Below are 23,577 nucleotides of genomic sequence, written 5' to 3'. Positions count from 1 at the left end.
ATAATAAATTAAGACTTCTCTCTATAATTAACATGTTAGTTGGTAGAAACAGTAACTTTAAGGACTAAAAAATATTATTACAATCAAGGAAATTAGCATATTGTCATTTATTTATTTTTCAACACCGGAAGAATCAAGTCAAAACAATCAACAAATTAGTTTATAGAATGAAAGAAACAAACTTTAATGATACGAAACACTTTTAAGGATGACACTAATTATTCTTCAGATTAAGGTAGGCATTGCGCATATTAACGGCTTTAGTGTTTTAAATAAGTTTGAATAAAAACTTTTACATAAAACCTTGATAACTTTTAAGCTATTGTACACTTGGGATTAATAAAATAAAACACAGTAACATATGAGTCGTGTTGCCTCGGGGGGATTGAGCGTTAGCCTTTCAGTGAACCAGATTCAAATCCCAGGTTTGGCTGGTAGATACGAATTCCGCACCCATCTCGCGCCGACCGCAGTGCTGACGTAAATATATCCTTAATGGTAGACGGCTCATATGCTTAGGTCTCCTTGCCGTCAGGCTAATCGTGGAAGGTTTTCGTGGTTTTCCTCTCCATGTAACTCAAATGCGGGTTAGTTTCATCAAAAAAGCCTCCGCGAAGGTATAATTTCTCCCAATGCTTGAGTTACATTGTCTTCTGGACTGGGTTCAAAATTATAAGGCTATAGGGTTGAACATATCCAAAATTGGGTTGGCTGCTTAGTGACTGTTATAATATATATATATATATATATATATATTCACTACTCCTGGCTCACAAAGACAGCAGACAAAAAATATTTTCGAGCATTCATCTAAGTGGCTTATACAAATATCAACATTCGCCGGAGGATGCTGACATTCACAAATTTTAGTTTCTCACAGTAACATGCATACTAATCCCGGTTAACAACGACCACAATGCTGACACGTAAAAGTACTCACAGCGGCCAGGTAAACGAATCTTGGGGTTAAACGGAAATCATTACGAGATTATGAATCATTACGAGATCTCTACCGGGTTCGGTTCTAAACTGAACGATAGCCGGTAGTAAAATAAAACAAGAATCACAATATAGTTAAAAATTAAGAGCAATAAAAGAAGACAAATAAAATAGATCTATTTTCCCACAGCCTTCGTAACAATGCAGACTAAATACACAATAAAACCCGATGTTTTTTTGTGATGTTATGGAAAAGAGATACAGAATGATTAATCGACCTTGGCTAGACTTGATGTTGTTTTTGGGGTAAGCTGTTTCAATAAGCTGATCGACAGAAATGTTGAAGAGAATTGGTGATAAGTGCACAAGAAATACTTTTAAAACTCACTTGTTTAAAATTAAATTATTTGTAACAGCGTAATTAGGTTCAAATCGACAACAAGATTCAGGGATTATTTTATTTCATCAGTGATAGAGACCGAGACTATTTTTCTAGTCCGAAATTCAACTGATTTAGTCTCACAAAATACATACTTTGTGATAACTGTGACGAAATGGAATATGGAAAGGAACATTATTTTCTTTTTTATTTAATACGACTCTAACACAAAAAGAAAAGACGTGAGTACTTTTTATTTCTATAATGGCTAATATTTGTCTAAAATTAGCAATTTTTTTTCAACTGCTTAATAATTTGCTCATAAAATAAATTTATTAAAGTAACAGTTGATGACTGATCTAAAATCAAAAATTGTTTTCATATTATTTTAACTGCTTAAAAGCTTGGTAAAAGAACGAACTAATGCAATAGAGGTGATCATAACAGTTAATGATTGATTTAAAAATAAAAATTGTGAATATATTATTGCAACTGTTTAAAAGCTTCGTAGAATGAACTAATGTAATAGAGCTGATCATAACAGTTCATGACTGATTTAAAAATAAAAATTGTGAATATATTTCTGTAACTGTTTAAAAGCTTAGTAAGAGAATAAACTAATTTAATAACTAATAAAACTAATAAACGTTCACAATAGATTTAAAATTTTTAACTAATTAAAAAAATAGTAAAAATAATGTAATAGAGCTAATCATAATAGTTGGTGATTAATTAAAAATAATGAATGTATTATAATGAATCGTTGCACGCTTATGTACTGAAAAAACAAACTGTTGAGCGCTTAGTTACAGATTAAACTAACATGATAAAGGCCAATAACGTATAATGATTGATTAGAATTAAAAATTATTAAAACTTTTTTTAACTGTTTAAAAATTTAATTAAAAATAAACTAATACTGTAGCGCTAACTTTATTAGATACTGATTTATTAAAAAATTTAACAAAAATCTAACCGTTAAAACTTAAGTAAATTAATAAACTAATGTAATACAGATATTTAAACGGTGAATTTAAATGTTTTCTTTATTCGTTTCTTTGACATAAAAGGATCTTTAAACAATTTCAGGGCATTCATTTATCTCTCTCAAACAAGGAAAGTAATTATTTTTGATTTAAAAAAATTATATTTTCTGCAATGCTTAAAATCTTTACGTACTATTAAGCTTTTATTAGTATTTATTTTTTGATTTAAAATCGATGATATACATATGCTAAATCAGATTGACATTGAATGCTTGTAACTAATGTTTAAAAGATTGAAAAACACATTTGAATTTTTCGCTCAATTATGAAAAATAATTTAGTTGTTTTGGAAGTATGAACTAGTGAGGACTAATATTTTTTAAGATTTATATGATCCCCTTTACCGTTAGCAATTTAAAAACACTTTCAGCTGACTGTTTTTTTCAATTCCTATTAATAGTTCATACTCTCCGTACATTGTGTTCAAATTTTCAATTCGTTAATGAAATACTTTTTATTCATCCACTCAAGATCAAATGCATTTTTATAAGATTGTAGGGCAGGGGTGGCGAACCTTTACGCACCAACGTGCCATTTTTTCTAAAAAATTTTTTAATGAGATCATGGACGTGCCGTCAAATAATTTTGACTTCGTGATTTTTGGGAAAATAATGATACAAAATAGTATCAACTCAAAACTATTCATTTACTTTGAAAAAAAAAAACAAAAAAATTTTGCAATGTCTCAGTTATACGCATAGTTCAACTTAAAGTAAGATCAGTGTGACTTCTGTTGTTGCAGATAAGATGACAAATAACTTATGTTAGGTTGTAAAATGTTAGTTTAAGCAGGACAGTTATTATTTTTTTTTTGCTAGTCATTTATTCAGGGTTCGTGATTTTTTTGATTTTTGTAAAAAAAAATCAAAAAAATCAGATTCTTTTGATTTAAATTGGATTTTTTTGATTAAATCAGATTTTTTTGATTTTTATTCAAATACACAGTAAGTTTGATTTATGACTAAAAAAACTTTATAAATGTTTAATCAAAATTAAATTAATATTAAAACTATATTATAAGAATATTTAATTAAAATAATTAACATTAAAACTATATTAAAAGAATATATATAGAAACTCGAACTACCTAAAACAATTTTTTATTATAATACTTAGATTTAAATGCATAGCAACCATTCTGAAAAAAATGCATGATTGAAATTTAAAGACTAGATGAAATAGAGAATTTAAAGAATACTTTAACTATTAAAACAAAGTTTCAATTACCAAACCATAAATGTAATAGATTGTGTTTATAAATGTAGTCATTCAGCAAAAAATAAATCAATATTTAATCTACATATATTTATACTAAAATATTTATTTTTAATCCTATATCAAAATAGATAAGTTAAGCTAAAAAAATTTTTTTTAAAAATCTATGTACCTACTCATTGAAAAATTTTTTCCCACAAAAGTTCTTTTTAGAAAATCTGATAATGTCAAAGATACCGCTAAACATATGAGAAAAAATACTTAAATGTTTACTTTAATCTGTACTATTAATCTCAAGAATCAGGAGATTTGTAAAAATGTAATTTCAAATGTGTTAGAATTTAACGCATACCAAGAAAGAAAGTAATTTCGTTAGCTGAAATTAATTAATGCAACAATAATAAATTTTAAAACTAATGCAGTAATTTACTTAAAATAAATTTTGAAACTAAGAAAAGAAATAATAAAAGTATCAATGATTTAAAACACTGTTTTTTAACCTTTTAAATCAATATATATATATATATATATATATATATATATATATATATATATATATATATATATATATATATATATATATATATATATATATATATATATATATATATATATATATATATATATATATATTATTGTTAGCTTATTCTTATGATTATTAATTGTTTTTTGACATTACTTGTTAATTTTTTTGTCAATAATTGCCTATTTTTTTTGTTCTTTGTGAATTTTAATTTAATTGTTAATGTGCTTCATAGTGAACTTTGTGATCGGTGGCGTGCCCAAAATATTGTGTCGCGTGCCATTGGTTCGCCATCCCTGTTGTAGGGGATAACGCTTAATGTTAATGCATTTTTTATTAAATTATATTCATAACATTTTTTATATTAATTCATTCATTAAATAGGAATGAGTGAAAAATGAAATGGAATTTTCTGATGAGTTAAGCGTTAATCATTGTTTTAAATTTTACTATAAGTGATTCAGTTTTTCACAGATTTTAAAAATAACATCAGTGATCATTTTCAACCTAAGCAAATAGTTTATTGCGTGCATTTAAATATTCAATTGTATTTAATATTCGCTGTGCCAGATAAATTCAATAAAGAACATTACGTGGTAGCATGTGTGGTCCACGTCACCAAAGTTATACTTTTATAGTTGCCTAATCCCAATATTCTTTTTTTTTTCAATTCCTACAATTAGTTCACGCTCTCCTTATTATATATATTTATATATCTTGTTAAAATTTTTAATCGTTAATAAATAAAATACTTTTTATTCATCCATTCATTCATTTATATGGGAGAAATTATTTAATTATTTAATAAAAAGTAACTGAAATAAAATTTTTCTTTGTTGACCTGAGTAGGAATTGAGTTTAATTTTTTTTTGTATTACTTGTTTATTTGAATTTTGAGATACTATTTTAAAAAAGTTTAATTAAATAATTCATTCGTTAAATAATTCACGGTATGCATTATTAGTAAGATTTTTTTTATTATTTATATTTCGTGTCATAGTGCCAAACATACTGTTAGTAAATCTTTGAACGAAAGTCTGTACTATTAGCAGAATTTGTAATGAGTAGGATTTTCAAAGCACAGGAGATTTTCCTTGTAGCATTAAAAAAACTTCTACATTTATTTTTAAAATTAAAATTTAAAAAAAAGAACAGAAAATAAGGAAAGTCTTGACGATATTATCCTCGTATTTGCTTTATTCAGATAAAGTGTCTGATTTCGTAAGACAAATTATCTACTGCAATATTTTATGACTCTTATTATGAAATAAGATTAAGAAAAGTTAAAATTCAAAGAATAGAGTAGAAGTTATTCAAGGCATTTTTTTAAAAAAAAATCTATCTATATGTATACATTATTAAGTTCTCCATAAATATTGTTAGGGCATATCATAAATAATCAGATTCAATAGAACTAGTTTATCTAGTCACAATCCAATTACGGTGTTAAGCATTTTATCTGTTTCAAATCATGCCAACATTTTATCTATTAATATGCATGTTGATCTCTCTATTTTCGTTCAGCAACGCATGCAGTTTTTTTTAATGTTTTATCAGCGTAACGTTTTTTTTCCTCAGCGTTCATAATCACGAGATCGAAATATTAAATAGTGGCAGATTTTTACTCAGAAATATGATGTTAAAAAAATAAACTCATAAATACGATAAAATATTTCTTTAAAAAATTTAAATAATTAAACTTAGTTAACTTTTATTAGTGGCATTTATTTATTGCATAAAAAATGATTTATTTTAAATTTTTGTATCTTTTAAATATTGAGAATATATTTTAGTATGTAATTTAAAAGTGAAGTTGTTTATGAGACAAAATCCACGAGTCTTAAATAATAATATATTTATGTGTCTTAAATGTTATTTATTTATGTGTCTATAAATAAATGACATATTTATATGTGTCTATATATAAATAACATTATTATAATTAGTGAATACATAATTATGTGTCTAAAATGTTATTTGTATCGAAATTCTTAACTTTCTTACTACTATTCTTATAGTTTTTACTTGTCATTGAAGCCAATTAGGGTAAATCTAATTGTCTTTCTGAATAAACTTTTGAAAGTCATCTAAACAGAAATAAATCTTAAAATATTTTTTTTTAAATGAAAAAAAATTACTAGATGTTGTTCAGTATATCGGACGCTGGGTGTTAAGTGTTCGTGATATATTGAGCTATAAAGTAGCGGACTGTAACAAACATAAACATTTATTTACAACTTAATAACATAAAATTGACAAGATCATTTTGAGTAACAAGAGATGTTCTCTGTTCTAGAGTTGAATGGCAACTGAACAATAATGTGTTATATGATATGAGCGCCGCCTCGTGGCAATTCTTAACACTCCCCGCCGATTGGATGTTTAAATCCAATCATTATTAATTACAATGCTTATTACATAATAAAATAAAATGAAAAATTGACAATATTCATACAAAACATCAAATATATATAAAAGTAATCTCAATTTCAACTTTACAATTATAATGAAAATTTTAACACAAGAATTAATATATAGGTAAAATACAAATGTTACGTACTGATCTTTTAAGTATATTGCCTTGTGGCAAACGTATATTTACAACTCTTACCTTCCCATAAATATTTCCTCAATTCTTCCTGTTAACCATTTAGTTGCTGGCAAATTCTCTTCTTTCACCAACACTAAAGTTCCAATTTTAACATTATCTTTACTGAACTGCCATTTGTGGCGTTCTTGGAGATTACTTAAATAATCTCTCTTCCAAAGTCTCCAAATTTTTTGAGAAATTTTAGAAATCTTTTCCCATTTACTGAGTCTATTTTCATTGATATCTGCAAGTTGGGGTTCTGTAATAGAAGTGATGGGTCTCCCAATAAGAAAATGCCCAGGTGTTAGGGTATCAAAGTTTTCGAAATCAGCTGACAATGGAGTCAATGGCCTGGAGTTTAATACTCCTTCAATCTCTGCTAAAACTGTAATGAATTCTTCCAAAGTAAAATTGGAATTTCCCGCTATCCGTTTTAGGTGGAATTTAAAAGATTTAACGCCGGCTTCATATAATCCTCCAAAATTTGGTGATCTTGGGGGGTTATATTGCCAATCAATTTTTTCCTCGGCAAAATATTGAGCCAAAGGTTCATCTGGTGAATTAATAATTTTGAAAAGCCGTTTCAGTTCAGCGTCTGCACCCACGAAATTTCGTCCATTGTCAGTGAAAATTTTAGAGGCCTTACCTCTTCTAGAAAAAAATCTTTTCAAGTTAGCTATAAACCCTGTTGATGTTAAGTCACTTACAAAATCTAAATGTATTGATTTAGTACAGAAACATACATAAATTGCAACATATATCTTATTTAAAACACCTTTCCTTTGTCCTTTAAATTTTATATAAAATGGTCCACAAAAATCAATACCTGTTATGGTAAATGGAGGAGAAGGTTCGATTCGTTCTTTAGGTAACTGACCCATTAATTGTTGCTCTAAAACTGGTTTGTTTTTTGTGCACGTAACACAATTGTGTATTACCAACCTGCACAAATTTCTGCCGTTCACAGGCCAATATTTTTGACGTATTAAGTACAACAAAGTTTGTGCTCCGACATGTAAATATTTCAAATGAAAATAATATACAATCATATAGGTTAAGGGATGTTTTGCTGGAAGGACAATTGGATGTTTAGTACAATCATTAACACTTGAATTTACAATTCGACCTCCAACACGTATAAGACCCTTTTTATCAATAAAACAATTAAGAGAAGACAATTTACTTTTACCTTTCACATTCTCACCTTTCACTAAAGCATTCAATTCTTCTAAATATTCACTTTGGGCAAATTTTAAGAGAAAAGTTTCGGATTTGTTCAATTCTTCAGAATCTAAATACCTACCTGCCTTGTTCTTTGGATTTTTACAGTTATAGATAAATCTAAAAATATATGAAACTATACGAACAAGTTTAGAAAAATTATTGGTAAGTTTAAGTAGGTAATTATAAAACATAACATTTTGATTAGTTAAAGCAAAACACATATCCTCTTCAACAGAGGAACCTTTTTTTAACTCTGAAAGGTAAGAGTTTTCAGCAATGGAATTAGAGCACTCAAACACTGAAATCTCATCTTTTCTTAAAAACTCGGGACCTGACCACCAGGCCTCATTTTTCAGAAGAACTTCTGCACTAACTCCTCTCGTAAGAATGTCAGCAATGTTAAGTTTACCGGGAACGTGTGACCAAGATTCAGGATTGCTAAGGGCTTGAATCTCTTTCACTCGATTGGAAACACTGGCATCCGAAAATACATGAATTTGAAGTACCTTGGCATCATCTAGACTGGAATCTAGAATCATTCTAGGAACTTGTAATTTTGAAAAGACCGATAATTCAGACCTCCACTGAATAAATTGTTGGCGAATGTCCGGTGGAAGTTCCGTATCCCACGGACACTTTCTAAGCCACAAATCTTGGAGTAAACACTTGAGTCTTATTGTGTACGGACTAAGAAAACCCAATATGTCGAACAGTTTTCCGATAGTTCTTAAAACAATTCTTTTAGTAATGCTTTCTTTTCCATCGAATTTAAGCAAGTCTTTCAGATCTACAGAGATGTAGTCTTCATGCACATGCCATGGCAGTCCTAGAACTTTGTGTAAATTGGCTATAGGATTGGCTTCCGAATGAATGGGGTGGGTTTCGAACCCGCAATCTTTCCATAATTGTACTAGTTCCTTGCTGTTTGAACTCCATTTACACAGATTCATGCTTGCTTCTGCCATAATTTTCTTGGCTTCGTCCGACATCTGAAAGGCAGATTTCACGTCGTCGAGAGCTCCTATGAAGTCGTCGACATATAGACATTCATTGAGCATACTCGTCGTAGCGGGATGCAACTCTTGATATTTTTTGATATGTTCCTTAATTGTGGCAGAAAGCAAGAAGGGACTGGCGTTGACACCAAAAAGAACTCTGCAAAATCTAAAAATATTTATGTCATACTGCTCACTTATGGCCGGGTTCGAACTTGGAAAAAGAAATCTCACTGCATTTCGATCTGTCTCATTCAACGATATTTGAAGGAACGCTTTTTCGATATCTGCTAAGATCACCACAGCATTCAAACGAAAAAATATGAGCATGTTAAATATCAGGGGGTTTAGGCTAAGTCCTGCGTATAAACAGTCATTTAAGGAAAGTTCACCTTCTTCATGTGAGCTGGCATCAAAAACTATTCGTTTACTAGAACTGACTGATTCTCTGTAAACCATGGAAAATGGTAGATAAAATAGCGGTTTATCTGTTTGTACTTTGTCTTTTGGGACCTTCTCTATGATGCCTTGATTTTCATAGTCTTTCAGAATTTCACGATAATCTTCATACAGTTCTGAGCGTCTCTCAACTTTTCTAATCAAATGATCTAGCCGTCCTCTGGCTACAGTTAAGTTATCGTTTAATTCCCTAAAATCATGTTTCCATGGTAGCCCAACTTGATACCTCCCTTCTTTGTAATCTACAGAATTTTTAAAGAGAGCTAAAGCAGTACTTTCCTCATCTGTATTATCATTTGGAACTATCCCAATTGACTCTAATTCCCAAAATTTATTTAACCCTTCATCAACATTGTCCTGTATGAAATAACATTTGGAATCATGTGGGTGTGTAGAGGGGATCGAACCTGTAACCATCCACCCGAAAACTGTTTCAATTAAAATAATAGAATTACCCCTTAATCGAATTTGATTTCCTTTTAACAATTCATAAAATACGTCTCCTCCTAAAAGAATCGATATTTTTTGCGGTAAATAAAAATTAGGATTAGCGTACTTAACGTTTTCGGGTAAATTCAAATTAGAAATATTTATTTCTTCCGAAGGAACATTTCCGGCTATTTCTGGCAAAATTAACAATTCGAGTTCCTTACTAAATGATTCCTCATCATTACTTATACGCGAATAAATCTTCTCAGTTATTGGAAATACTGTATTTTTTAATCCTATTAAATTTGACCTACAACGCGATCTTTTTAAACCCAATAAATTAGCTGCCTCTTCTGTAATAAGAGATTTCATACTTCCAGAATCGCATAGCCCTGTTAAATGCAAATATTTTCCGTTCGATTGCAATATTTTAACTTTCACTGTAGAAAGAAGAACGTTTTTATTTACATTAAAAGAATATAAACATGGTGCCTCTTGCGGTTTGTTATTAATTTCATTTTGCATTTGTGATTGCGTAACTTCTTGTTCCGAAACTGAATTATTTCTTTCTTCCCTGCTCATTGGCGCCACACCCGTATTTTTGTTTTGATTTTGTCTATCGAAGAAAAAGTTCGCTCCGTGTAACATTGTACTATGATTCTTGTTACAAGATTTACATTTTAAATGAATTTTCTTACATTTAGACATTGTGTGAAATCCGAGACAATTAAAGCATAATTTATTCCTTACAACACATTTTAATCTATCATCTGCGTTAGAATCGATAAACTTTTTACATCTGAAAATAGGGTGGGATTCCATGCATCCTAATAAACAATTATTTTTGTTTTCGTTTTTCACCATTAGAGTTTTGAATTTCGGGGTTGGTTCCCGTTTAAATTCGCCTGAATTTCTGTTTACATTTTCTAGTGCTTGACATCTTTTAGTTAAGAATTCCGTAAATTTTTCCCAACTCGGTAATTCCGAACCCAATTCCATTTCGTATAATTTACGTGAGTCAATATCAATTCTTTGAATAATTATATAAATTAATATTGCTTCGCAAAGAGGGTTCGTTTCTAATTCTAGTTGTTTTAATGATCGCAAATTACTTTCAATTTTATCGAGCATCTGTCTTAAACTAGACGCAGATTCACATTTAACTTTAGAAAAATTAAATATTTCACCAATATGACTCATAATTAGCAACCGTGTATTTTCAAATCGTTTTTTCAATGCTTCGAATAAACTGTTGTACGTATCATTTACCGTAATTAATTGTTTAGCGTTACCCTTAAGTGCCGACTGAAGGTAAAACAATTTTTGTTGTTCTGACAACTGTTTGTTATCGTCAATTAAAGACATAAATTGCGTTTTGAATGACAACCATTCGACATATAAACCTGAAAATTCGGGAAGATTAATTGACGGTAATTTTAGTTTACAGTTACCAGAGGACGAACTATTTTCATTTGAATTAGAATTTGGATTTAAAAGTTTTTGAAAGCTTACCTCGCATGTTTCGAGGTCAATTTGCAGCCCATCTAAACTTTCTTCAAAATCTGGCAAATCCTCATCCGACAAAGTAGAATAGCATTCGCTGCGTAGATCCTCTAACTTTGTTCTAAGTTTATCCAAAGTTGATAATTTTTGAGTGATGTCCGTATTGTCTACAGGTAAATCAGTATTTTGCTGAAGTGCATTTTCAATCCTTGTCAATTGTCCTCGTATATAACCCCGTTTTCGGTTAAATACTGTTATTTGCTCCAAAGCCATTGTTCGTTTCGATTTCGTATTAAATTTTCACAAGCGTTCGGTTTGTCTTCGTGCTCGGCGATGACCACTTTTTGTTAAGTGTTCGTGATATATTGAGCTATAAAGTAGCGGACTGTAACAAACATAAACATTTATTTACAACTTAATAACATAAAATTGACAAGATCATTTTGAGTAACAAGAGATGTTCTCTGTTCTAGAGTTGAATGGCAACTGAACAATAATGTGTTATATGATATGAGCGCCGCCTCGTGGCAATTCTTAACACTGGGCACGGTTTGTACTTAATTCCTTGAGTGCAAATTTCACTACTGCTCAATTATTTCAATACACTCATCGTATATTCAGTTTTTCATGCAAATAAAAAAATAATAAACTTAACTTTAGCAGACATGTGCTCTTTGTTTCAGTTATAGAGGCATATTTCATTGTTTATGTGACAGAAATAAATCATAAATTTTAAATCAATTGTAAAAACCGAATTGAGAATTAATCTCACCCCTCCTCGAAATTTACATATGGAATTGTGTAGAATTAATCTCACCGGCCTGAGGATAATGCTGAGCAGATTATCAGAATCATGTGTCACGAAATAGTGAAAATGCTCTCTCTCATGGTTGTTGAGGGAATACTTTTTACTTGTAAGTAAGACTTTTGGGGCAAAATGAAAGGAGCGACTTTCCCTGAAAATATTTAACCTTACGACAACCTTGTTTCGGAACTTTCTTTTAATTGTCGCGAAAATGTTTGTACTAAAAACCTTTTTTCAATAAACCAAAAATATTGCAGTTTCAATCCCAAAAGGATTAAAAATTATTTTTAAAGCTATTTTAAAAAGCATTGTCACTTAGGTAGAATGGTCACTTAGGTCTATGATGACGTTTTCAGCTGACGTCACACTAGCGATAGGATCAAATTGCATTGTCCATTAAAATTTCAAGACAAGGTGGATTTCAGCTGAACATACAAGACTTAGCGAAAAGAAACCTTATAATTACCTAGATTTAAGATTATTTTCACCTTGAGACTAGCTTTTTGATAGATTTTTTCACGCTTGAGAACCCTAAGTCAGTGTTCCCCAACCTTTTTATCACCGCGTACCTGTCAACGTTTGATATTTTTACCGCGGCCCTCTGAGGAGGGGGGGGCGTTGATTGTTTATATATTAGATTATTTTGATTTATAAATTTTAATTTAATTGTATTCAACTTCCAAGTAAAATACAGTTACACCAAAAAATAAATATAAAGTGATTTAACATTTTAACTTACTAGAACGTTAAATCAATGAAAACTGAGCTTGTTTCCTTGCAATGAGACGGTTCCATCTGGGGGTAATCGGAGACAATGACACATTACAAACATTAAAATTTATGTCACTACTTTCGGGGACCCCTTTTTTTAAGTAAATAAAATTTTAATGGAACACAGATATTTTTAATTTGGGGTATAAAAACTAGGAATTTAAATTTAGTTTCAATGAAATGGGCGGCCTGGTACTATTTGATCCACGGACCGGTACCGATCCGCTGACCGGGAGTTGGGGAACACTTCCCTAAGTCAACCTCGATTTAAGGTTTTTATACCGCAGGTTGTTTTACAAGGTTTTGGAGGAGGGTAATGTGCGTAGAATTGAGCAAATGGTCACAGATCTTGTTTTAAAGTTAGAAGGTTTACACGTAAACCGCATAACAAAATTTTCTGGGTTAAAATAAACCTTATTTTGCTATCTGGGTTAACTGCTTTGGGTAAGGAAAACATAAGTGTAAAAAATATAGCTTTCAGGTGAGATTTCAAAAAAATTGACTTTTCAGCAGAAGGAAGAACGTTTGAATGACTGTGAACAACATAAGCAATTTCTCCTGACTGTACCATAAGATACCCAAGAAAGAGGTTGAACTATTATGATAGAAACAGTGATAGCGACCAGTTGTATATACTATTTAACATTGAATTGAAACGTATTCCATTATGTTGCGATTTTTATTCTTATTGTTGCGATTAAACGATTGAGTTGTATTGATAATATTATCTTTTCATTTGTCATGAAATTCAGTCCTATGTCATGCACTCATGCTATGTTCAAATTTCCCCCCCACAGTGTGATGACCTCCAAGATCTCGGGATGGTTTGTGCTATCAGCTGTATTCATAGTGGCCGTATTCGGCCTGTTCTTTACTTTCACAGAGCGAAAGACCTGGCCCGAACACAGAATTGAACTTTCAGCCACTGACCAGAGATTGATACCACCAGCATCCACTGTGTGGTGCGAAGCGATTGCTCTCACCTCCGATCATCCTTTTGTAGCTTACCAGGTACTAAACAAGTGTCTAATCTACATATCTTTTATACTGATAAGTTAAAGTTAGAAGCCGCAGATTGCTCATTCTTATGGGATGAACTGAACTGTATAAAGCATCTGGGCACCTGGGGCTGCTGGCGGCCCCTTCCCCATTCATCTTTAGCTTGCATTTTGTGGCGTTTCTATGAGGTGGCGACATGCAAATGAAGTAAAGGCGTATTCATGCGGATAGATGATCATTGAGTTTTATCTGTGTAGTGATATGCAGTAGGGTGGTAAAAATATGAGGTTTAATTTCAGCTAAGCTGGTGAATTAAAAAGTAGCACTTAAGATGTTGTCACAGTTCAATTTGTTTAATGACACTATTGCACAAAAATAGTTTAATGCGAGTAATTACACATCAAATAATAAAGAACTGTATTGAAAAACTAGTCACTAAAATAAATGTTCAAGTTGCATGCACTTCATGCAAAAATAATAACTCACTTTGAAAACCTGAGACAGCTTGTATTATAACTCTAATTTAAGTAAACTCCCCCAAGAAGAACTATAATATTTGCACATCACATATTCAAAGATGTAGCTTGCGTATCACATTTTAAAACAAAGGTAAAAATTAAATATCAGCAAGTTTCACACCAATATATGAGACTGCTCAAGTCGGGCCATTGTTAATGAATCAATTCGTATCAGAGCAATAAAACTAAATGTAAAGTCGTGTTGCATGAGGACATAATTGTTCGACTTTAATTCGACGTAATTGTGGCTTCATATGTTAGCTGTTTGTGGAATACACCGTCTATGACAAACGGCTGAAAACAAATTGTGTGTCAATTTCCGGGAAAGGCTTACATCAATATCGAAATTGCTCAGACTCAACTCAAGCAAACTCTACGAACGCTCTTGGATTTATTGCTACTATTTAAGTCAGCATTTAGTCTTACATAAATAACGGAAATGTCTACGTACAGTCCGCAAAAAAAAAAGATATCACCCTGAATAACTTTTGTTCTAATGATCGGATTTTCACGAACTAAGTGTCAATCTTAATGGTTCCTGGGGGTGACCTCAAATATGCTAATTAATTAGTGCTAACTATTAATTAAGTTACGAAATTAGACACAAAAACGTACTTTCTCTGAATAAACATGTATTTTTTTTTACATATTTGGAATCCTGACCCTTAAAATAGGGGGGGTAGACAAAATTTCGAAAAAAAATGGGTTGTAAATTAGGTCGCAATAAGGATTTATATATCTGGCGATTTTTTAAAAATATGCCAAATTACCTCGCCATAGAAGGGGAAATAATTTATAACAACCATAAAGAAACTGAATGAATGACAAGATGGGAAAAGATAGTGCTTCTCGTTGCTAAGCAACCAAAAGAATTTTTCGCGTTGCTTTCTGGGCTTTTTTTTTTTTTTTTTAATCTCCTTTAAAAAGAAAATTTAAATAAATTATTAAATTATTTTTGATTCTGCAAGATTATAGAATCTTTACCTTTTTATCTGACATTATTTATTTTTTTAAAGCTGTTTTAATGTAATTTGTATGACAGTTTTGAATTAAAAACAAATTTTTATAAGTTATCATAAATTTTTGAAGAGTTGTAGGGTTGAATGCTATTGCCCCTCACTTCGAGTTTCTTAGGGAAGGAAAAAAAAGTGATCAAGCAAAGGTGGACCTGATAAAAGATAGCTATTCTGATGCATAATCGCAAAATTTTATAGAAATCACGGTATTTATTTTCGATAAAATTGTAAAACTTAATAAATGTTATATGGCCAACGATTTTGTCCCTTTTTTTTGTTAGTTGAAACCAGCTTACGCATTCTTGTAATTTTTACATTTTATCTTTGAAATTTCAATCTCGAAAGACATGCATGAAGTGACGCCTAGTCCAAAGAATCTAAGTTAAATAGTTGTAAGGCCGATTATTACGAAAACAATTAACTACTCTGGTTCAATGAAACAATTACAGTAAAACTTGTGTAAGTTGACCACTTCATGTGCATTGTTTTAGTGGCCAACGTAGACAAGTGGTCAACTTATAGAAGGGGTGGGACATTGTTTACTTTTTCGTTTCCCACATGTTGCTATATATTTAATTTTTTTTTTACTTGACATTAAAATTTGATTTAGCAAATGACTAAATGAATATCTCAAGAAATGTGTTTAAACCTAAACGAACTTCAATTTGTTACACAGAAATAATTTTAATATTTAACTAACTTTTAAAAAAAAATTATTTTGTTAGTTATGCATGTGAAGTGTTTAATAAAAATAATTTCTTAAAATATCACAACAGCAAAACATTGAAAACTTTAACAAAACAAAATTATTTTAACACTTTAAAATTTATTCTGTTATTACTACACATACAAGCCTATTTGCTCACTATTGCAACTGGAAGAGCAACTTTTCAACTAACACACCTGTTTTCAATGAATGAATGAAAGAAATGGTCAAAAGCTGACTCCCTACAGTTTCCCCAGATGGTCAACTCACAAAAGGGTTTAGATTAGCTTTTTACACAATTTCACCAAACAAGTGAAATATTAACATACATTGCAAAATGACAGAAAATTTTCTGAATTTTTTTTTCTGGTCAACTTATGAGGGTTTTAGAATAGAATTTCATAATACTCCTAGACAAAATTAACTTATTTCAGTGGTCAACATACAAGATAGACAGGTGGTCAAGTTACAAAGGTTTTGCTTCTTTATTATGTAGGAAAATTTCCGTTCTTGATAATTGAGGTCAACTTATTCAGGTGTAAAACTTACAAGTGTGGTCAACTTGGCAGGTTTCACTGTATAAATAAATCATTAATATTTTTGTTTTTTTATTACGAAATATTAGGAGAAATTGGTATACATAATTTCTTCAAAACGTGTGTTAAAACTATGATTATAAGTTATTTAAGAAGAAAAAAGTCAAATGGAGTAAAAGAACAATTTTTGAGATGATGATTCTAAAAGTAGCACGTTTTTCAAATCTTTTTACAATTTTTTATTTTAGTAGTTGTTTAACAAAACAAGGCATATCGAACATTTTCCTGATATAGCAATATTTTTTTGAACTGTGCAAAAGTTGAGAAATCATACAAACAACTTTTAAAGAAAATATTTTCAACTTTTTAAGACAAAAGGGTAACTTAAACGGGTTAGCGCACAAGATTAACTTTGAATGTTGAATTAAAATTGCATGCCCATAGTTTTTTGTTCGTTTAAAAAACAAAACAATCTGTTAAATTTTTCCCCTGTGCGCACATACGCATTTACTTTTCATTACTCGAATAAATAAGAAGTAATAAAAAAAATAAAATTAATAATTTATCTTCAATTTTCGTAAACAATAGTATTTTTAGTAAATAGTCAGCTGTTCTGCTTCGAATGATATTGTGTGTGATCAGTAGAATATTTTTAATTTCTTAACAAGATTTAATTCTCAGATAGCTGGCAATAATTCTAAGTTTTCTTTCAATAAGAACTTAGCAATAATTTAAAAAGTAATTTTATTTTAAAGAAAAACATAAATTAAAGTACTTAAATGATTGATTAGTATATTATTGGAAAAAAATATACATAATAGAATTTAAAAACAATTGCATTAAAATTCAATAAAAAAGTTAGAAAAATAATTCTGCGAAACACGCACAGACAGGTAATTTACAAATTTATTTTAAGATTAAGGCGATATATAAGATGTAAAGAAGTTTTAAAAAACTCTACTCTAAACTCAGCTGCACGACAGCCCATGGAGGGCCAAGGCCTACTGTGCCCACCTCAGTTTTCTGGACCTAGGGCTCTGGGGTGCAGGAGCAGATGTTCCGGTCAGGTGGTCAGCCGAACGCGGAACCCCCAGTGTTTAGTTCCCAATCATGCTTGGTATTTATTTATCGACCCACTGAAGGGATGAAAGGCTGAGTCAGCCTTGCCCGGCCCGAGGAACGACATCGCGAAGCGCTACCGCTCAGCCACCGGGCGAAGTTTTAAGATGATTAAAAATGTTGACTACGCATTCGTATTAATAATTATAAAATATATATTCAAGAAATTGATAAATATATTATTCCAAATCTATGCATACGTATGTATATTATTGAAATTGTATCAGTTATTGAAAAAGAAAATCAAAAATTAAAAAAATAATCACATTAAGTAAGCACAATCTGGTGCATAATCATATTCTATCAGATGCACGCCTTTATAAAACTAGACATTCGTTGAATAAAGTGTTTTTTATTCAAAATGTTTTATTCATAATTTCTTTGCTGAATTACAAATAAATTATTAAATGACTAAAAAGAAACATCGTATTTTATAGTTTGAAAGAAATAAAAATAAAAAGATTAGCAAACGATTATTAGGGAAAAAAATAGGAATGAAATTTTACACTACGCGCGCGAAGTCAAGTTCTTCGCAAGTTTATCACATTTTAATATTAATCGCCCCATTTAATCATTTTTTTATTGTCGCCAAATTATTTTTTTAAAAATAATTAATTTTAATTTTTTTTAGATTCTAATAAATAAAAACAGTTGAAAACTTTAGATTTTTCTATTGAAAAATATGTAGATTATTATGGTATAAAAAAATTCATACCTTATAATTCAATATTTTTTCATCCTCACTTTAATTAAATAATAAAAAATAATAAATAAATATTAAAAATTATTTTTTTCATGAAATTATCTTTGGGTAAATGAGTTTTATGAGTGGGTGCAATTTTTTTTTAATTGCTTCATTAGTTTTGAAAATATGACTGAAAACGCAAAAAGCGAAATTAACATTAAGGGGTACGAACTTTGGATCGCTCTCCTGACCAAACTATGGGGACCACATTTCCCAGATTGCGGCTACCCCCTATATTTTGAAGGTCAGAAATCCAAATATGTAAAAAAAAATACATGTTTATTCAGAGAAAGTACGTTTTTGTGTCTGATTTCGTAACTTAATTAATAGTTAGCACTAATTAATTAGCATATTTGAGGTCACCCCCGGGAACCATTAAGATTGACACTTAGATCGTGAAAATCCGATCATTAGAACAAAAGTTATTCAGGGTGATATCTTTTTTTTTTGCTGACTGTACATCTGCCATAATTTCGTTTAAGGTTTGTCAACGTCTTAACAATGTTTTTTAATTTGTATTTTATTTTTTATATTAGCTTTCTATGTAGTTATTTCCATATTGCCACAAAATTCTGTTCAGTTCTGGAGAGTTCTGTTACAAAATATGAAGATGAACTTTTAAATACGGACATTTTTATTAGTTTTATTATCTTGATTCACTTAACTCATAAATTAGCAATTTTGTTGCGCTTAAGAGATAATTTTCGACGTAAATAATGTTAATTTCGTGAACATTTTGTTTTAAAAAATACATACATTTTCCTTTTAATTTGAATAATTTCTTATTAATTTTTTTCGTTATTATTTAAGAGCAGTGAGATAAATATCTAAGTTTATTTTCAGGTAAGCCAGTCTCCCCATGTCAACGCCAACCATCTTAATAAACAGAAAGTGAGCGTCTCTTTGAAGTTGGGAGGAGGCAGAAGTCGAAACTCCTTCAAACTCAAATATTTTCTCCTCACATCTTCAGTTCTTGAAATCTACTCTTGTGCATCACAAGAAGGAGCAAGACTACTGGTCTTTAAAGTAAGAGTTCATAACTATCCCCACTCTCCACATCTTCCTCCTCTACGTTACCATGGCTTCGGCCAGTAGCCCCCCCCCCTCGCAAGTATTGCCTATTGTCCAGCGTCTTACTGAAACGTACCGGTGTTGCAAAAAAGCAAGATTTGCCGAAACCATAGTAACGGAGAGGGGGAGACGTGAATACTCAATCGTGTAATAGGTAATGCGCAAAGTAGAGCATAATGGGAATAATACATTCATGGTGTGTTGTGCTATAATTAAGTTCGGAGACGCGTGTGATGTGGTCATGATCAATCTGTTTTTGATGTGCAAGAATTTAAGTCTGGAGATGTGGAAGGCCAAGCTGTAAAGAAGTGATAGTGATAGTAGCAGAGTCTCCATATTAGTAAAGCAAATAATGCAAACTTATCTAGAGGTTTTATTTTATGTCTTTGCCTAATTTCATGAAATTTTGCTAACGTTACTGAAATGAAATTTCATGAAATTCGGATATTGCTCACTAATGCAAACTTTAACTATGGACCTTTTATATCTAGAAATTTTTAATAAACAAAATAAGATGAGTTTGAAAATCTTATTTTGTTTTTGGTCCGTTTTATAGCAGCTTTATTACTGAGGAGCTGAGTAAGCGAAGATTATTTGTAACAATTTATTGAATTTTGACAAATTAGAATGAAAATTTATACATTTTATACCTTTGCCTTAATTTTTTGTCCGCAAATGTTCAATCGGTGACACATGTAAATCTTTAAGACTTGTTTAAATATTTCGTGTCTGCGTTCTCATTTTTGGCATTTTCATGTTTGGTTAAAAAAGAGTTTTTGACGTCACCAAATGCACTTGAAAAATAAACAAAATTAAATTAAAATAAATAAGTAAAATAAATAATTTGGAAAAATAAATGAATCAATTGCGTATAGCTAAATGAAAGACCCTAGAAATGAAAGACCTATTTCCATCAATCATAAGTTATCTTTAAATCGGCAAATATATATTCTAACTGTATTCAAAACAATTTCTGAATGTAATCTAACTGACATCTCCTACAATAATGCATTTGCGTATAGCAAAGAGTTAACGTTCACATACTAGAAAATTATTTTACTTATCTCAGAAAGTAATCTAACTGACATTTCCAACAATAATGCATTTGCATATAGCTAAGAGCTAACGTTTACATCAAAGAAAATTATTTTACTTATCACAGAAAGCAATCTAACTAACATCTCCAACAATAATACTTTTGCTTATAGCAAAAGCCTAACGTTCACCTCATGGAAAATTATTTTACTTTTTTTTACTCCTTTTATTTATCTTTATAAAATAAAAAAGATTAATTTTCATAAAGTTTAAATATATGGTTAATTATTTTAATATATTGATATATATTTTTTCAAAAAATACTCATTTTAATTTATTTAATCAGGGTGAACACGGTGTTCAAGAATATTTGCAAAAGCTCTCAGAACAGCAGAATTCCGATGATAGTTCGATGGAAGAAGCAAGCTCAGAAGAGATTCAAATATCGAATCTAGACTGTTCAAAGAATGAATATTTCTCAGCATGTAGAAACATGAAGAGGCAAAAAGATTCTTCATTGGTCAGGTAAGTTAAGGAGCATTATTAAATAAATTCATATTACAGACTGTTTGATTTAGTGTTCCACGATCTCCCTTCAACTCTAAAGCACCTTCATGACTTTTTCTGCCAAATCAACTTTCCGTCTTGCTGCACTAAGCATTTCTTTTTTTTAAAAAAACTTTTTTTTTGTCTCCAGATTCTATTTACTTAAACTACGACCTGTTTTCTTTGCAGTGATTATGCTGTGGCAGTGAGCGGTGAAGAAACAATGTGTGATGTGGTATCTCAGAGACCAGTGAAAGTAAACATCACCGCCGATGGGTTCTACGTGATTGTGGCCCTCAATACCAATAAAGAGAAGACCAATCACTTCGGTCTTCAATTGCTCATCGACAGATCCCGCTACACAATCATGAAGTCCGGACACTCCTTCGACATGTGCAGCCTCTCAACGTCTTGCACCATTGGTATGTAATCCTGTTGTAGAAATTCATTGATTCTTGCCTTTTCTAGAAAACCATTTTTAATGTAACATATAAAATTACTCTCCAGAAAACGCTAGAGGTAAAAATCCTTCATGGCATCACTACCTTTGGTAATTACTCTCTAATTCTTAACCTTAGGAATGTTAAGAATGTCATTCTCAACACAGTCTATCCATCTTAGCGGGAGTATACCACGAGATCTTTTTCCCCATGGGATTTGCCTATCTATTGACTATCTTACAGCATCGATCTTCATGCATTCTTTTCCATTTAATTCACTAAATTTTCATGAAGGTTAAAAATCCAGTTTGAAGCTCTAATTCATTTCTTCTTCTCCATAAGCTATTTACCAGTACCCCTACCAAGTATGTATACTTATAACAGCAATCCCGTGATAATTTGCTTTTTTTTCCTTCTGTAGATCGGCTAAAATTAAAATTTTAAATGGTTACTATGGAATTTCTCCTGCGGTATAACTGATGAATGACAAGAGGGTGGAGTAAATAAAAGTGAGGCAACAAACCCCACGCTATAATGGTTCGGTCCATAATCCTTGACGCATGAGTGCGCCACAAAGGCGTGTCTCATTCATGCAAGTGGCACGTAGGTTTAGTAAAAATTTCTTACTACTCATGCGTCACTGATGAATTAAGGAAACGCTGACAAGGTTCAAAGGGGTAATGCTGCAACATCCACCATACCTGTAGCCTTGTGGTGACTTCCTTATTTTCGGGCACTTGAAAACGAAACAACTTACGGGAACCAGATTCGTGTCAGGAAATGACGCGAAGAGGTCAGTTAAGGACAATCTCAAGTAACAACCCAAAGACAGTTTCATAAGGGCTCGTCAGTCAATGAGAAAAATGCTCATGGGGACTACTTTCATATAAAGTAGTTTTCATTACTTTTATATAAGGTAGTCTTCATTACTTTTATATAAAGTAGTCATTTAATAGCACTTTCATTTAACTTCTTTTCTTGTTATATGAAATAGTCGCCCCTCGCTATCATTATTTTATCTTTAATTTGTATTTCCAGAACTGACGCTGTTTTGCTTAAAGAGTCAATTCAAGTAAAATATAATGGGTAATTTCGTTTCCAGGTCTTTCTTTTGCATCTGATGACGGTGCATTGGTTTGGATACCCGAAGAACCAAATGCTGGTCGATCTTCCTTCACCATCCGATCAAGGTGCAAGCCTAGATTGGCAGTTTTTGCCATTCTCTCTGTCTTCCTGCCCCTCATGTTCTTCGTGCTGGTCGCCTTTTTTGTGAGGGCAGACAGAGAGAGGATAAGGCGCATTTACTCCAGGCAGTCGTCGTCGACCCTTCCGGCAGTGGCAGCTCCACTCCTTACCCTGCCTTTCAGAACATCCTCCACCAGAACAGAACCCGAAACGACGACGACGGCATCTGAAGAACTCCCTCCCCCCTACCATGCTGTCTTTGATCCCCCTCCCCCCTACAGCTGCCTCAAGCCTGAAGACAACAAGTGATTGAAAGACATGCCTTGTGAAACAACTAGTCAACTTTTTACTCAGCATTTCCTCTCAGTGTAAATATTTCATTCTCGAAAAAATAAAAACATTAAAAGATCTTTTTAATACTGTTGGTTTATTGAAGACTAAAATTATAACAAATGAATGAATAAACAAACATTGTGTCTTTCAAGCAGGGTTGGTAAGTTCAATTTACAGTTTTTGACGCTTTTAACCATGGTTTATACACCTAGTGGCCAAATTATTATGACCACCCAATTATGATTTCGGTCTTCGACCTCCCCCCCTCCTCACCAATACTGGGGTTGGGGAAATGTTGAGGTGAAGGAGAAATATTTTCTCTTTTTTACTCATGATTGGTTTGTTCTTTATTTTTACACTATTTACAAACAATACTATACTATTAATTAAGATATTTCTTTAAGAATACATTTATATAATCCCTGTAAATTAAATCTGCAAACACATTTC

The 23,577-nt window shown here is 31.2% G+C and overlaps 1 protein-coding gene across 4 annotated transcripts in view; it reads left to right on the top strand.

Moving 5' to 3' along the window:
- Window positions 1–23,211, top strand: part of LOC107443054 (uncharacterized) — a 36,310-nt gene extending 13,099 nt beyond the window's left edge. For 3 of the 4 annotated variants that reach the window (XM_087166437.1, XM_087166438.1, XM_087166440.1), the window contains 5 exons: window positions 13,676–13,889; window positions 19,361–19,543; window positions 20,970–21,148; window positions 21,359–21,591; window positions 22,712–23,211. In XM_087166437.1, the coding sequence (XP_087022563.1) occupies window positions 13,676–13,889; window positions 19,361–19,543; window positions 20,970–21,148; window positions 21,359–21,591; window positions 22,712–23,103 (1,201 nt within the window). In that variant the 3' untranslated portion in view covers window positions 23,104–23,211. Of the gene's footprint in view, window positions 1–1,225; window positions 1,561–13,675; window positions 13,890–19,360; window positions 19,544–20,969; window positions 21,149–21,358; window positions 21,592–22,711 lie in introns of those variants that run through there. The other variant, XM_087166439.1, reaches the window with a different exon arrangement.
- The last annotated feature ends 366 nt before the right edge of the window (window positions 23,212–23,577 follow it).

This window comes from Parasteatoda tepidariorum, chromosome 6, assembly GCF_982258835.1.
Source record: "Parasteatoda tepidariorum strain Cologne lab strain chromosome 6, Ptep-v5.0, whole genome shotgun sequence".
Classification (NCBI taxonomy): Eukaryota; Metazoa; Arthropoda; class Arachnida; order Araneae; family Theridiidae; genus Parasteatoda; species Parasteatoda tepidariorum.
This window is presented reverse-complemented; position numbering and strand designations above follow the sequence as displayed.